Source organism: Rissa tridactyla, chromosome 4 (genome assembly GCF_028500815.1).
Source record: "Rissa tridactyla isolate bRisTri1 chromosome 4, bRisTri1.patW.cur.20221130, whole genome shotgun sequence".
In the NCBI taxonomy this organism is placed as follows: domain Eukaryota; kingdom Metazoa; phylum Chordata; class Aves; order Charadriiformes; family Laridae; genus Rissa; species Rissa tridactyla.
Genome location: NC_071469.1, coordinates 45,157,613 through 45,174,656, shown reverse-complemented (window position 1 = coordinate 45,174,656; position 17,044 = coordinate 45,157,613). Strand labels below are relative to the sequence as shown.

At 42.9% G+C, this 17,044-nt stretch overlaps 1 protein-coding gene across 1 annotated transcript in view; it reads right to left on the bottom strand.

Annotated features, from left to right (window-relative positions):
- Nucleotides 1-17,044, bottom strand: part of LTK (leukocyte receptor tyrosine kinase) — a 99,012-nt gene that overhangs the window by 6,435 nt on the left and 75,533 nt on the right. The window contains exons 14-26 of the mRNA XM_054198056.1: nt 15,722-15,899; nt 15,034-15,184; nt 14,173-14,304; nt 13,481-13,637; nt 12,121-12,303; nt 11,489-11,587; nt 10,840-10,992; nt 9,981-10,091; nt 9,132-9,318; nt 8,174-8,264; nt 5,677-5,741; nt 3,037-3,166; nt 543-640 (exon numbers count right to left, since the gene is read on the bottom strand). Of these exons, the coding sequence (XP_054054031.1) occupies nt 543-640; nt 3,037-3,166; nt 5,677-5,741; nt 8,174-8,264; nt 9,132-9,318; nt 9,981-10,091; nt 10,840-10,992; nt 11,489-11,587; nt 12,121-12,303; nt 13,481-13,637; nt 14,173-14,304; nt 15,034-15,184; nt 15,722-15,899 (1,735 nt within the window). The remainder of the gene's footprint in view (nt 1-542; nt 641-3,036; nt 3,167-5,676; nt 5,742-8,173; nt 8,265-9,131; nt 9,319-9,980; nt 10,092-10,839; nt 10,993-11,488; nt 11,588-12,120; nt 12,304-13,480; nt 13,638-14,172; nt 14,305-15,033; nt 15,185-15,721; nt 15,900-17,044) is intronic.

Below are 17,044 nucleotides of genomic sequence, written 5' to 3'. Positions count from 1 at the left end.
GTGAACAGACAAATACGGGCTCCCCAAGACCACATGGCAGGTCAGCCACTGAGCTGGGAAGGAAGCCTTAGAGCTGTGTTTTTACCTCCTATTATCCCTATTCTACCCTTCTGCAGCCAATGGCTCAAAAATTATGGTCTACCTTGTGCTGATGGGATAGGGAAAACATTAAGTCAAGATAAGGAGATCTGAAAAGTGAGAAATACCTTACTTAGAAGCTGACACAGAGTGACACTACCATCTAGTGGACAACAGGGCTAATTTCAAATGTGTCTACCTTTTAGGCACCTGAAAATTAACACTTGAAAGCATTCACTGGGAACAGAAGATTCCTTACTCCCCAGCAGTGCAAAGAGCAGTGCAGAGCCTAACTCCTACTAAAAAACAGTAGGACCAACCCGGACATCTAAGCACAGGCCTGTATTGGTAGAGGAAATCTCTGTCTCCCCCTTGGAGATTAGTTCTGTCTAATCCACTGCAAATAGGAACTGTGTGAGCTTCATGCAGCTTAAGATACATCAGAAAGGACAGTTTCTCCTCACCTGTGGATAAAATGATTCTCTTCCAGATATTTACAGCCGCAGGCAATATCCCTAGCTATGTTCAGCAGGTCCTGCATTGTCAGCGTGGATGGTTGATTCTGGAAAAGGACACACAGAAAATGGTAAGGGAAGAATAACGCAGTAGAAGAATATAGTTCAGGAAGGGGACGTGGAAAGGGAGAGATATACATACAGGTTGGGGGAAGGGTTAAATCAGTCAGGCGCAAAGAGGAACATAAGCAGATCAAAGTAAAGTTTTAGAAAATGAGTCAACTCTTATTTAAGCCAAAAAACTTTCAGAAGATTTCAGTTCTGAGCACAGTGCACCAGTGCAAGTTGGCAAGAGATTTACGGCCTGGCCTGAACAGCCTAGGAAAGGGCGTGGGAGAGAACTATTCCCTACTAGTATTGGACTTTGTGAAATCAAAAGACAAGCAGGTTTAAAAGGTGTGATGGGAGAGAAAAAAAAACCCACCCACTTTTAAAGACCGAGTTAACAAATTATCAACAGAAATTACCACATGAACTCAGAGAGAGAGAGCAAAAGATGCACGACTGCACATTTCTGCACCAGCAGTCAGCATTCATCAACTTATCCGTTCGTGTGGAAGGACAGAGATTACCCTCAGGAGCAGTATGAAAAAAAGGGATGGCTTTACCACAGGACTCCAGGACTGGTACTAGCCCTTCACCATCTGCACTTCCCTAACTCAGAACAATAAAGAAATCTTTCTCCAGGAGCCCTGCTTATTTTCATCCCATAATTTATTTCCCCATAGGGAAATTTCCTTGGTGTTTCTCCAGGAACTTCTGTATTGCTCTCGGGAAGGGTGGGGAGAAATTACTACACTGCTGATCAAAAGCCCAAGAGATATGAAATAAATTGTTCTTTTTAAGGCTTTTATTTCTGGATGCTGTTATCGCTGTAATTTCTCATGCTCAAACCACATAACATACACTACAGCCATTGAGCACTATTTTTATTGGCTAGGAAAATTATTGTACAAAGCACTTGGACATCTGCCAGGGAGAGTTGTTATAAAGTAGGCATTTCTGGAGAGGAAATGACGAGCAAGAAGGAGAAACAGAACCACAGACATCCAGACCTTATCTCTGCTCTGGGATCCCTCTGTCAGAAGACTGCGATGGACACGCATTTTCCCTGCAGTCAGGGAAACTTGTCATGAAATACATTAATGATGGAGCTAGTTCTGTTTTCAGAAAAGGTGTACAGGACATTTTTTGAGTACTAAGGGGACTTCAACTATTGTATTTGCTATCTGCTAGCATACCAGCTAACATAGCAGCAGGTTTGTTTCCACGTGATTTTTAAGACATAACTGTTCATTACATTAGAACTATACATAATATTCAGATAAGAGTATTTATTATTCTCTGCTGCCCACAGACTTTATCTGCTCAGAGAATTTGCACCACTTTCACTATAAATGCCAAAAATAAAGATATACAAACTCCTCCATCTGGGTGCTGCTATACCACTGTAAGTGCATTTAATTAGTATATTTACTCTCCTGTATGAGGAAGAGATTAAGCTCGATCTTTTAGCAACATGTTATTACCAGCATAGGAGTATACACACATTAAGCTATATTATCATAACTATTTGGGGTGTACGTCTGTGTGGAGAAGCTGTGCAACCACATCATGTGGTGTGGGAATATCTGAGGTACCAGTCAGCCTCTTCCTGCCCCTGTAGGCAGCCAGCATAAGCACCTCAATACAACAAACAAGAAATAATGTAGAATCAGACCTAACTCTTTTTTTTTTTAAGTCTCCACTCAAGCAGAGATTTTTTTTTTTTTGTTAACAGAGGTGTCCAGGATGACACCGTTAAGAAGCAAGAACACGTAGCTGGAATCAGCTATTCATTATAAGAACACTGAAACTAATTAATTCCAAATATTCACTGTACTTGGTTGGCATCAACCAGAATCAGAGATAATTTGCAAAAACCCCTCATGACAGCTTTTTATAAAGATGGGGTTTTTTAAACAAAAATATTTGACTTGATAATTTCATTTGCATTGATTTAAATCCCTGTCACAGTGCTACATGCAGGATCAGCTCTTCAGCTAGTATAAATTTGTGCACCTCCACACGGTCCCATTACTGTATATGAGTGTTATAACTGCAGCTCCTCACACACCATCACAGAGCACAGAAAACAAGGCAGATGTTGAGGAAAGAAAGCCCCTTAATTTGTAGCCCAGTTAACAGTGAACTCTGGAATGGCAGGACAGAATTTTACTCTTTCCTCCTCAGTTACCAATAGATCGGAGTTCTGGCACTGCTTTCATTTTCTCTCACTGACATCTGCTTACATCAAGCAAACAGATGTATGTACCCAGAAGTTTGTAGGAGCTGGGACACACACCCAGCCCTGCTTGGCTTCAGTGCCTTTATCCAATTCATAAAAATAATAAAACCAGCCATACTGAAATCAACCACAAGCATAGCAGGGAAGTTCTCTCACCACTCTGGGTCGATTCTGCCGAAGAAAGCTCTTCATATCTCCTCCAGCCATGAGCTCAAGCAGAATGAAGCGAGGCAGCGTCTGTAGGCTAACACCGATGCACTGCACGATATTTTGGTGATTGAACTTACTGAAAGGCAAGATCACAGCAACATGGAAGAGAAAGACAGCATTAGTACCCGGCCATCATCCATCACCCTCACTGTGCCTGGAGCTTTGACAACCTGGACTGAAGCAAATCCCGATGCTGTACAAGTTACCAAACAAATTCCTACTTCAGCCATATCAAAATGCCCCTCTGATTATGACAGCCCCAAGGTCAGGGTTATGCCTTGCATTACCCATGAAAAGCCTTCAATACAAATTATGAAAAACTGAAAGTAGAGTCTTCTGTCTGTGAAGAGAGAATTTAATGGACACACTGACTGAAAGATGGCGGTGACATGACAGAGAAAAGAAAGCTAAGCACTTCAAATATGCAAATATTATTAGCATTTGTGAAACAAAATCCTGACCAGTGAGGATTTTACATCAGCACTGGTTATTTTAAATATACTGCTCTCTAGTCAGGTGGACTCAGTTCAACATTTAGCCTTCCAAAGAGGGGTTCAGCTAATAACCTACTGCAGCAGCTGCTTATGCAATGGCTTTCTGCCTCTGACAAAAGAAAGCTGAGACTGTCAAGAAGCTCAGTAAGACCCGGTCATTAGAAAGCAGCATGTTCCCTTGGATAGTGATTACCTGGATAACAGAGGAACTAAAAACGGAGAGGAATTTGGGGAAGAGAAAGAGTCATGTGCTACTAAGTGAATCAAAGCACTCTATAATCAATTGAAATTGCTCTTTGAAAAAACATACATCAGTGTTACCTCCTGTTCAGCTGCCAAAGTTCTTGCAGACTTTAGGAAGTGGCACTATGTCATGAGATTCATGCTTTAATAGGAGAAAACCAGCCTCTAGGTATTAGGTATGAGCTGGGACAGTCAATTAGAAGAGGAACTTCATACTGCACAAATTAAAAATGCATAAATTCTGATCGCTTACAATCAACCCTGACTATACTATTATTTTAAAGTCCCCCTTGACTATATTATTATTTTAAGCTTATGGATTTGGGTTAAGGAAGTAAATGCCAAGACTGGAATACTTAAAGTACAGGTAGTAAGAAGAATAGCTCTCTTATCTTTTCCAGGCAGGTTTGATATATCTCATAGTTCACTGTCAGAGTGTTGTGCAGATGAGACCTTATAAAGGTTCTGTCAAACTTGCAAAGACATCAAAAGCCAGAACACATCTAAGAGAAGTGGCCACACTAGGAGAAGGGCTGTGTTCCATCTGTGCAAGCTACACACGCAGAGCCATATTCACTACCCTTATCCCTGCAGAGGTTTCAGAGTGTTCCACTCAGCTATTTTTGTGCAAAGAAAGGGTAAAAGCCCAGGACCTTCACTGCAAAAAGCACTTACTTATGGCAAACAGTTCTGCGGAGAGGAGAAGCAAAAAGTCTGCACGTATGCTTAGCTACTGCCTGAAAACCGCAATGAGAAAAGCTTTTCACACCTTCTCTGTCAGCTGCCAAACCCGCTCTTATAAAAACTCTTATTTGCCCTTGCATCCAAGCCTAAAAACTTACCTCCCTGGCATGAAGCCTGTGTTGTACCACCTTGGTGCTGGTCTTGCAGGGACTGACCTTCTGAGTTGCTGCACAGGTGGCTCTAATCTTTAGCTTTCCTATTGCTTTCCATTTCATCATTGAAAATTTATTTTAGCAAGGGCTTCAGGACATGATTTATACTTAGTAAAAGGGCAATGGGATTCTTTGAAAAGGAAAACATTTCAAATGCAGAACACGTTTTTACAAAAATGTTGTGCCTTTTTAGTCCTCTGAACACGACCAGCAGAATCAACCAGCAGAATTTTTTGTTGAGATGTTGTACTGGTTTTGGGTGGGAGAGAGTGCATTTTCTTCACAGTAGTTCATATAGTGCTATGTTTTGGATTTGTGATCAAAACAATGTTGATAACACATTGATATTTTAGCTATTGCTGAGCAGTGCTTACATAGCGTCAAGGCTCCTCACACCACCTGCCAGCGAGGAGTTGCACCAGTGCACCAGCCAGGGTGCACAAGAAGTTAGGAGGGGACACAGCTGGGACAGCTGACCCCAACTGACCAACGGGATATCCCATACTATATGACATCGTGCTCAACAATAAAAGCAGAGGGAAGAAGGAGGAAGGGGGAAGTAATTCAGAGTTTGGCATTTGTCTTCCCAAGTAACTGTTACACGTGATGGAGCCCTGCTTTCCTGGAAATGGCTAAGCACCTGCCTGCTGAGAGGAAGTAGTGAATGAATTCTTAATCTTGCCCTTCCAATTCTCTTCCCCATCCCACTGCTGTGTGGGGCTCAGCTGCCTACTGGCATTAAACCACAACAGATGTGCAACAAAAGACCCTTGGTTACTTTGTTTGAGCTGAACACATGAAACCAGTAACTCATAATGCTACTAAAACACCATCTGGTGAAAAATAAGGCTGGATTTCTTTTCTGAACCCCAGCAAGTGGATTAATAATTCTCATTTCCTGCATTACTCCTTTTTCCCCTGCCCACCATCAGTATAAAAACCTTAAACTATACCTGATAATCAATGCTTCCATCAGGAAATCCATCTCATCCTGCTCAGAGCAGACTTCTGGCAGGGTCTGTTGAGAGGTAAAGACAGTGAGGACCATCCCACCAAAGAACTGAGAACATTTAGGTGACCACCAAAGGAAAAAGAAGAAAATAAAAAACACGAACAAGCATGGAACATGTGAATCACTTCAGGAATCTACTAGGAGGGCTTAATCTTTTTAGTGCTCAATTTATTGGACTGCACAAGACCCATTTGGTAGCTAAAGTTAGAACAGGAAACTGGTGATCTACTTGGAAATTTTTTGTGTGCATTTAACTATGTGCTGTGTTCTGGAGCAAAATAGCTTCAGGTACACATCAAGAAAGGCATTAGTTGGGGAATTACAGATCTAGTAAGCACTTTAAAATGACAGGGGTTAATTTATTCTCCATTTTCTGTACATCCACACTGCAGCACATGCTTCCACGTTATAGAACACATACAGTCACATGATTTAAATAATTGTGTCATGTGGCCTTTTGGTTTCCCCTCCTGCCAGCAGATTTGGACAGCATCTACCGCTGATAAACATGAACTGAGAGCACAGGCAGCAGTAGAAGCAGTGCCTGCTACCGTGCCCACTATTTTAACATTACGGGATGCTTTGGCCACAGCTGCGTGCAACACCTGCTGCCAAACTGCACGCAGAGAAGTGGGACGTTTACTGCTCAGCATGGTGAGGCTGGCATGGAAACAGTTCTTGTCATCAGCAGTGTGGGCTACAGAAGACAGGGTTGCATTTTGCTATCTCAAATAAGCGATTGCTTCACACAGGACAGTGCAGATGATCTATTAAATTGGTGCAATACCCACAAACAATATGTGGAGTACGTTGCAAATATATTTTTTAATTCATCCCCAGTCTGCACCTGCTTCTTTTGCAAAGTTGGATCAGGACTGATACACTCCATCATGGAACGAGATGAGCACAGCCACAGCTTGGGCCCCATGGACACTCTACCAGTTTCTAGACAGTGAGAAAAGCAGCTTTTTGATGATGTTCAGGGTGTCCACTTCACAGGCAACTGGGTGAACAAGTGGGCAGACAGGGCTCTAACAAGTAGCCGTCATTGCTGAGACTTGCAAAACTGCTGACATCCTCACTGGATTATCACAACTGAACAACATGCTGATCTTCTGTTTGTCTCTGTGCTGTGGTGCTTTCTCCAGTCTGGACTGTGAAACTGGGCTGGGCCATAACAGCTGCTTGGTAGTGTCTGCTCTGGGTTCATAACAAAATGCCATAATACACGATCCTTTCACTTTTTTTTTTTTTTATGAGGGTTTTGAAAGACGGGATGAATAACAACAGAACTTCTTTTTATTAATGAAATCTACGTTTTGGGCTGAACTCAAAGTAGATTTGGTTCTCTTAGGCACAAGCTTATAAAAGAACAAAAGCAGGCTATGAGCATCCTTAACATCAGGGCTGAGTAAGTGACAAATCCTGAGGCAACAGCAGTAATTTCACAGAAAACCAGCCTGTTATCTCATGCCATTAATGACATGGAAATTAGCACAATATCACAATATATATTCACAGCAGCATATTTAATGCTGCAATACTATCTGACTATCTGAAGACTATCTGAAAGTTCACATATGGCAGACAAACACTACTCTCAGTAGAAGGGAAATGTAATTAAGAAACAATAGACATTTTTAAATATGGTGATGTCATATGAAAAACTTAAGACAAAGCATTCAAAACCACTGAAATGCAGAAGTAATACTATATAAGCATTACTATACATGTTTACTGTTTGCTGTAACATAAATGCTTCATACTAATATTTGCCAGGGCTTTCTTTTCTTTATACAAGATTTAGAAACCCCCTTCTAGTCGGCAATGCTCCCAAAATGTCCGTTTGTTGCTATTTTTTTTGCCTATAGTTTCTTTTTTTCTTGGCTACTCAGATCTATAAAAATCATAGAATCACAGAATGGTTAGAATTGGAAGGGACCTTAAAGATCATCTGGTATCATCTACTAAAATCACTGCAGCAGAAAAGTCATTGTGGCAGATTCTCCGCTGGGGTGAACTGATGGCTCTCTATTGATTTCAAGGGAGCTATGTTTATGTTGAAAGAGAATTCGTTCTTTTAACTAATCACATTATGCAGTCTCCAGGTGACTAATTCACACAGCTTCCCATCTGAGGGCACTGATTCTATCTCTCCTGAGCAATGGGAATGGGGCTTTCAAAAGAGATTAGCCTTTACAGCCATTAGGCATGCAGCAAACAAAACAGATGCTTTACTTTCAACCTGCTGCTAGTGCCATACAGCTTAAAAATAAAATTTTATAATTCACAGATGCAGTAATGTGTGGAAACCTGCATCACACACATACATATGCCATTATGCATGTGATGAACGTGAATCTCCAACTGGAATACTAATAAGATAATTTGTCTCTTACAGGTAATTGTTTTTGTATAAGAAATTTGTGGGTACTGACCTTGATAGCCACTTGAAGAGGGTTGGGATCGCCTGCAATGCCTACCACAGTTCCCTCATAAACTTCACCAAATGCACCATGTCCTAGGGCCCTAGAAGGCAAAAAGAGAGAACAGATGTTACTACACCCCTGGATCCAGCACTGGCTGAGCTCTTCTCATAGAATCATAGATTCTTCTCTTCATCCAGTTGAAGAATAGGAATAGAACCTGCTCTAAGACATGGAATCAACAACAGAGTTTTGTTTTCATCTCAAAGCCTCTGAAAAGAACTTCTCAGTATTTTCTGTCACTGTGACTAAAACATGGTTCTGAACAAATAAAGCAGCCTGCTCAATCCTAAGGCCCTATCACCAAGTATGGCAACAGTAAGGCAAGAAAGAACTGGAGAAGAACAGAATAAGGTAGCTGCAAAGCTGATGTCTTCAGGAGGTGGTGTAAGACAGCACGTAAGAACAATGCGGTCTTTCCTTCTAAAGTTTACATAACTTTCATCAATATCATCTGGATGGTATGGAGCCAAAGAGCAACCCAGCATGTATTTCTTCATGACGGGAAATTTCCTTGTGACAGGAAATGCTGAAAAAGAAATACTGCTACAGATCTGGAACGGAGTTACTGCCAGGTGTCAAATGTGATGCAGGACATCATAGGAAAATACAGAGGTGAAATACCCTGTGCTTTGTGTGGGAACATGGAACAGAACACTCATAAAATTATACTTCCACTTGAGAACTTTATGGAATCAAAATATCTTTGAGAACATAGTAAGCGTCACATCTGATGTATTTTGGCTGGCTTGGACTAGGTGCTTTCCAGTTAGTCAGATAGGTGGCCCTCATTTTCTCATCCTGGATACCTGCTGATGAGTAAAACAAGCAGGCGAGCCCTACCTCTGCCTTTGTTTCAGGCTGCCTTTCCTGTCCTGTGCCAGAAAGCAACCCCTGCTGCAAGCCTTACCGAAGCAGAGAGATGTTCTTCCGTGGGATCTCCTTCAGCTCGCTCAGAGTGGCAGCCTTCCCTGCAAAGCAGTAGTTGGGGTTGTAATCTGTCATGATGGCCGATGTGCGGATTTTGCTCAGTTTATATTCTGGGCTCTGCAGTCGTGCTCTGGCTCCTTCCAGCTGCTGCTTCTTAAGGTGATATACTGGGGATGGGGAGACGTGCATATAAAAACGTGCAACTAAGATCAACACTTGGAGAGAAAAGACCATGCTGGTCACACAGAACAGAAAGAAAACACCTCCATAATTATAAATGCTCAAGGAGTATCTTTAGCTTACCATTATCATGCTCTTCTCCATGCTCTGTAGTGATTTAATACTGGATATGTAAACAGTCTTATTCCAGCAGAATAATACTCCTGCTCACCTGGGAGCAACTCAGGTTTCCTCTGCTTCTTTGTACATTGGCTAAGGAAAGGCTGGTCCACAAGACACCTTGCTGCCATCGAGTCCCAAAAAGCACACCATCTTCCTGAATTAGTTATATGTTCATTAATAGTCTGTGACTTCAGCCTATATAGCAGTGGCTGCTAAAGAACTGCCTGCTAAAACAGCTTTCCAAGCTCTCTTCTCAGTAGCAAACACTAGAACAGAGCAGTTCTTGTCCTTTGGGATTATGCTTGTGGGATTATGTTTGGGGTGGTGATGTTTCCTATGACTTCTTTCTCCTTGTCCCTCTCATCAATTTGGGAGACCACAACACTGGCTCCAAGTATTGAAAGTAGAAGCATGTGGTTGGATGGTCTCCTTTTGTCTAATCTAACTGGGAAAGGTCAAGTCAAAGGGTGATAAACAGTGTTCTTACTGATAGATAGGCTGCCACAAGTGAGGATCATTCCAAGCACCACAATCACAGCCACCACAGCAAGGAGGAGCGGGAGAGGAAGGTGTCCCTCTGGGACAGGACTCTGGGGCACTGCACAAACAAAAAACAGAGGTGCATTAACCAGAAAACAATCAAAGCTGCTGTAGAGCATGCCTCTCAAGGTTGCTTCTATTTCAGAAAACAACACAGAGATCATGGTCAGACCATCATATAAAAATTATAGCACATCCCTCTACAGCCCTGGAGGTTGAAAAAATACCTAAATAATTTTTAAAACATTGTTAAGATAGAAAACTAACTGATAAAATGCAGACTGCTTATCCACTCTCCAGCTTTTTATTAATCGGTAACACCACTGCTCCCAAGTTGAAACTCTACAGTCATGATTCTCTGGAGTTGCAAGAGAGTGTGCCAGGAAACAATAGTGAATACCAGGCATCAGCTGAACAGGCACAGTGGGAAACTGCTGTGGAAGGAAGTAATTTGTGGCTTAAATAACTCAGCAGTAGGTGGTATGTTATACCGAAGAGGTATTCACACTTAAATATCTGACACACTGTGCCTATTCAGGAAATTTACACTGTGTCTCTTTACAGATATTTTACCTTCTACCTAATCTAAACCTGAATTTTTGAGATGCTGATAGAGATGTAGCTCAGTGTGTAAGGAAAGGACATCAGTAATTTTCAGTCAAATGTTTGACTGACATTTCTCATAACGCTGTATATACTGGAGCCACCAGCTGTAACTTGGGGATTTGATGATCAAAAAAGCCAGGAGGAGAGATGATACAAAGAATACAGACATTATCCATTGAGGATAAAGCTCCACATCTTACCAGTGCAGGTGACATTGTCATTGGCTAGCACAGCCCCCATCTCACACTGGCAGACTGGCAGGTTGGTGTCAGGGTCCCGCTTGCAGTTGTCTGAGTGGCAGTGGCTGCAGTTAAGGTAGATCTGAACCTCCACCTCACCATGACTCTCCATGGCTGAATGAGGAACCAGACACAACAGGTGGGTTTAGTTTAGCTTTTCCTATCTTGTTCTGCTAAGGAAAAAAATAGAGCAGGTACCTACAGCTTCTCTCCTTTTCTCTAGCAGAGCAGATGGTCCAACACAGTGTGGACACATGCCAGAAACCTTAGAGGGGCCAGGAGGGAAGAAGCGATTGGGTCCCTCAAGCAAACAGAGAGGTCTTGAAATGAACTGACCTGGAAACACGTGGGACTGAGGTTGTTCAGTTGAACTTGATGACTGGTGTCTCTCCTGGCTTAGAGACTGAGACAAAAAGGGTACCAGAGCACTATAGATGTATTTAAAGAAATGACCACAGCTAAAGATCTCGCCTGCAGAGTAAAATATGCCTGAATGAAATCCATAAAAAGCAAAGACAGAAGGAGAGGGAGCAGGAAAGAGGAAATAGAGAGAAGGAAGGAAAAAGGAGGAAGAAAAGAACTGTGAGGAATTAGTAGTAGTATATTGTACCTGCCAGGGGATGCAAGAAGATCTCTCCAATGGGGTTCACAAAAGAGATGCCATCCTGCCCACCAGCTGTGATATCATCATTATCAGAGGCGTGTCCCCCTGGGGAAAGAGGAGTGTGGCTAGCCGATCAGTGCTGCATGCTGCAAAAATGTGATGCCTTTGAAGGGCTGCATTCGTTCCTGGCTCTTATCACCTGGGGTCACTCTGCAACCTTCCAGGGATATATTAATGTATAGTATCCTTGATGGATAAACACTCACTTGACCTAGCCAAGCCAGTACTAAGGCTAGTGAAGTGACTTATTCCAATGTAGGTTTCTCAGTTCAGCAAGGTAAAAATATATTTGCTTTAAATAGAAAAAAGAAATGGAATATTTTCCACAAGCAACTTGGGGACAAATGAAGAGGTGAAGCTGTGCTGAATCCAAATACTAAATCATGTAGGAACGCTTCTAAAACCTTGATTTCCCCAAGTAAAGAGAGATGGTGGAGAGTGGGGCAGGTTCAGCTTGAAGTATCTGTGAATTACCTTCTGCGGTAGTATACCTCTGCTCTGAGAGCTCTAGCCCTTAACTGCAGGTACTCTGAAGGGTACAAAATTAGACAGCATGACTATTCCTCCAACAGACTTACCTCTGTAGCCTCCGCCTCCTCCACCAGAAGTACAAGCTCCTCCTCCTCCACCAAAGCCACCAGAGGTGGCCCACTGGAGCTTGGCTAGTGCTTGAGGACAAGCTTGACCCCCTTCTCCACCTTCCAGAAGGGACTTCCCAGCCTGAGGAAGCAGAGTCTTATCTTGCCAGCCACCACCGCCACCTTCACAGTCAGAGAGTGAGAGAACAAAACAAGAACAGGTGAGGGAGGCACAAGCAGAGGACAGTAGGAGAGATACTGTAGAGAGACAGAAATTGGACCTTCTTAAGTTCTTAAGTGCTTGCATTCAAGTTAACTCCTTTTTTAAGGATAAGAGAATATACAGACAAGCTCCTTGTTTCCATGGATAATAACAAAGTGGAAACCTAATGCACAACCTGTGGTACATGCTGCATAACCAGCACCTTAGCACCAATTTATAGTGGCATTAGGGAAATACGGAGCCCACCAATCCCCTTCGGGATAACTGGTTAGGGCTTCCAGCCATGTGAGATGCTGAGCACCCCAGGGAAATAAAATATAAACTGGATTTCCTCGTCTCCCTCTAGCAGCACCTCTAAAAGGCTATTACAGCAGGCGATGGACAACCGCTGGACTTTTTTGTTTCTTAGGAATGGATTCTAGCTGTTACAGCTGTTACAAGATTACAAATAATCTTCCATTTCTGGTATGATTCCCACAATATAATTCTTGTTATTAGGATTTCAGGGGAGTAACAGGGAAAAAGTCTTTTCTTCAAAGGCCATTGTTAGTGTGGAGAACTGGGGTCGATCCCCCAAATATCATTTTCACTGAATCATTTCAAAGAAGAGAGGAGCCCTCCTATGGAATAGCCTGTGCTGGAACACTCATCACCTGTCTTTTTATCTGGTGACACACCATATAAGAAGACATCCTTTATAGACTACCAGCGTATTTCTAAAAACTACTGCCACAGAAAAACTCCAAAAGACCAAAGAGAAGCCCCTCGCTTCATGCCTACAAGACAACTTGTAGGGGTCAGGCTCTTTTCAGTGGTGCCCAGCAACAGGACAAGAGGTAATGGGCAGAAACTTGAGCATAGGAAGTTCCACCTAAACATGAGGAGGAACTTCTTTACTTTGAGGGTGGCAGAGCACTGGAAGAGGCTGCCCAGAGATGTGGTGGAGTCTCCATTTCTGGAGACATTCAAAACTCGCCTGGACGCATTCCTGTGCAACCTGCTCTAGGTGACCCTGCTTTGGCAGTCGGTTGGACTAGATGATCTCCAGAGGTCCCTTCCAACACCTACCATTCTGTGATTCTGTAACTTGCATATTCAGCCATCTGATTCAGACACTGTGTGGCTGTAGCGTCTCACCTGCTGCCCCAGTCCTTCCACTGACTCCAGGCACTGCAGTGCTGTTCTCAAATTGCTCCAGGGGTGCGTCATCCAGAGAGTTGTCCTGAGCCTTCAGGTAGGCTTTTCCTCCTCCTCCTGCTGCGATGAGCAAAGGTTCGAAAATCCCATCCTTCTGCTGGAAAACCCCCCATCAAATATCAGAAAAACTTCACATCCCTTGGATATGTGAACTCACAAACTCATCAAAAAGCACAAAAGCATCCCAAAGGAGAGTGGCCCGAGGCCAGGGCAATGATACTTATTGTTTCCTAACTGCACTACAAAAATATTTTACACGGTGTTTCTATGTACAAAAATAACTGCTTAACTGAACAACAGGGGGTTGGGATTTTTTTTGGTAGGACTGTGGGATCCTGGTGTGATTTCCAGACCTGAGCTATCAAGAACAGAGGAACCGGTACGGCTAGCTTAGTGACAGTGACAAGGTATGATCAAGGATATGAAAAGAGAGGAAGGATTTAAATTAAAAAGACAAAAGACAGACACAAGCAGAGGGAGGGAAGGAGGAAAAGGGAGGGAGGGGAGAGAGAGGGAGACTCCTTTTTCTTCACCTTTTTTAAAAAACTGAGTATCATATGCCAGGACTGACAGTGAAAGCTAGTTGCTCTGCTGGACACTGCTCAGGCGGGATGCAAAGAGGAAATACTTACTCTAAAAATGTAGGTTGCTCCTCCTCCACCCCCACCTCCTCCAGCCCATTCCTTCAAGTCCTTTTTTTTTTTGTAATCATCTTCAATGAGAGATGACTCCCCTAAGCAGATCCTCTGGGTTTCAGGATTGCCCTGAAAAGGAGACAAGAGATTCACTCAGATATCAGCAAGAGGCAATACCAAAGAATTCATGCTGAAAAGAGGCAACTTTTGAGCTTAAGTGAGAAAAGGACTTTCAAATCATCAAATCATGGGGTCTAGCATAAGAAGACACTCATATATATAAGCACTCATGTAACCAATTTCTGTTTGTCATGAGTGGGTTTTTTTGTCATTATATACGTCTAATACAGGGGCCACTGCAGTTAGTGGAAAGATTCCCACTGGTTTTGACAGGCTTTGGATTCAGACTTTAGTATGTAAGCTTAGAGAGTACCTAACACAGTGCAGCCACAACACTGCTGGATGCTTCCATAAATAATATTAAATTATCTGAAATCCTGGCAGGCAGAAAGAAACCTAGTCTGTGGAAAAATAAGAGAGGGAGCGCACAATTTTTGCCTAACATCTCCCTGCTTAAAATAAGCAGAAGAAAGCTGATGAACACCAGGAGCTTAAAGAAAAGTTACTGTGGGCTTCGTATTTGTTTGTGCATTTTGGGATTGTTTTTCTTTTCAGAGTTCTTTATATTTGAGATTCTTTCTCTAACATGGTTTATTGGTTCTTCCCAGTCTCCTGACTGGATTTCATTGCTGGATCCTGGGATTTCTATCTTTCATCACCAAACCCAAAGCCACCCACTGAATCTCACTGAATTGTATCTGCAAAGCCTCTGTCCACATGTGCTTGTGCAGCCCTCACCCCAGGGCAGGCATCCTCCCCCTGCTGCCCCACTAAGATGTACAGCAGCTCATCTTTCTCCAGCTGGAAGGTGGCCGAGATGAAAACCCCGTGGGACCTCTTATTGTGGTTTTTGGCTCCCTTCCCTCCAGCTGCTCCATAGGCAGAAATCCTGGAAGAAAAAGTAAGTAGTTAAAGAGGGAAATCACATACTTCTCACCGCCAAAGAAACTCCATCTGCTCTCACCAGCCTGCAGTCCGAAACAGGCATTGCTCCTGAGCAGGCTCCCCTTCTGCAGCATCTCATGGCTATTCTTTGTTTGAGACCCATGCAGCCAAGGCTGCTCAAAAGGACAGACTGACTCTACACTAGGGCACTGGAGATGGAGATTTTAGGAGCAAATAGCATGAGCTAGTGTAGCCAAATCTAGAAGACCAAGGCTTCAGGACTGAAATGATGGCAGCACTTTCACTCAGTCATATGCCCACAGTCACTCCTGTTCTGATCTCTTCTAAGTCACCACTCCACCCTTCCAAGCTTTGTGGTAGCTCAGACACAAATCCTTACAGCTAGCACTCCTATTTCTCTCTTACTTCACTGCCCCCTCCACCCACTCACTACAGATGGTCCCACACTTATGCTTGCTGAAACTCCACAAACAAAAAGTAGTTAAACGTGTCTGCCTCTCCAGCACACACTGATACTCACCTGTATCGGTTTGTGGCTGGCACTCTCCAGACTTGCACTCCCCGAAGCTTGCCCTCTTTCTCCACAGACACCGATACATTGCTGTTCTTATAGGCACTGTCACACTGAGCTTGAGTTGGCCCGTGTGGACCACTGGCACCACATGTTGTGAACCACCAGAAAACAACAGATGTGTCCCCTGTGACCAAAACAGTAAGAGTTGGGGCAGATGTGAGCTTCCCTTTATTTCTCAGACATGTGCAAAAGGCTACATGGAATTGGCTGGATGGCTACACTCAAAGAGTTGAAGTCAACGGTTCAATGTCCAAGGGACGAGGGACAAGTGACAGCTGACCAAGGACAAGTGACATTCCTCAGGGGTCAGTACTGGGACTACTACTATATAACATCTTTGTTGGTGACATGGATGGTGGGCCTGAGCACCGATGACACCAAGCTGTGTGGAGCGGTCAACACGCTGGAGGGAAAGGATGCCATCCAGAGGGACCTGGACAGGCTTGAGAAACGGGCCTGTATGAACCTCATGACATTATTATTATTCACAAAAAACATTAATGATTTTTATATAAGAAACAGATGATCAAGATAAAGACCATGTTGCGGCAGTATACACTATCTACAGGGCTTTAAAAGTCAGTATGTCTGTCTGATCACATGCTTATTATTATAATCAAACAGAAAAATGCTTAAACTTGCAATTACAATTTTGAGGATTTGAAAGCTAATACATGCTAAAGTTAAATTTATCTGTTCAACTTCAATGCTGCTCCCTTGTAATACAATCCACTAAGATACCACCCTTAATTACATGATCAGAGAGTACATATATTATCCCAACTTTATTCTAGCTGTAGAACTACTGCTCTGTATTTAGTCGCTGTTTGCATTTTTCCCCTCTCACCTTATTTCCTGCATACTATTTAATAAATCATAAACTGCAGATAAACCCCATCAACTGGAGGGGAAGGGGAGGGGGGCAGACTTCTGAGAAGGCGTTCATCCAAGTGTCTCACAGACATTATCAAATTTCTCTTCTCAGTGCCAGTATGAAGCAAGGCGGTATTATTCAACTTTCCAGGTGAGAACTGAAGCATATACACGGAAATAAAGATTGAAAACATCTGCCATTGCAACTAGTGACCACCTATGAAAGGTGGTGAAAGTTTTAAGTGACTTGTCTCAGGCTTGCATGAGTGGCAACAGCAACAGTCGTGAAAACAGCACCTTCCTACTTTCAGTAGGGGTTTCCTCCAAGCAAATTTTTGCCTGGCTCTCATTAAGCATTATTCTTTTGTTTCTACAGCAATGCAGCAGATAACCATC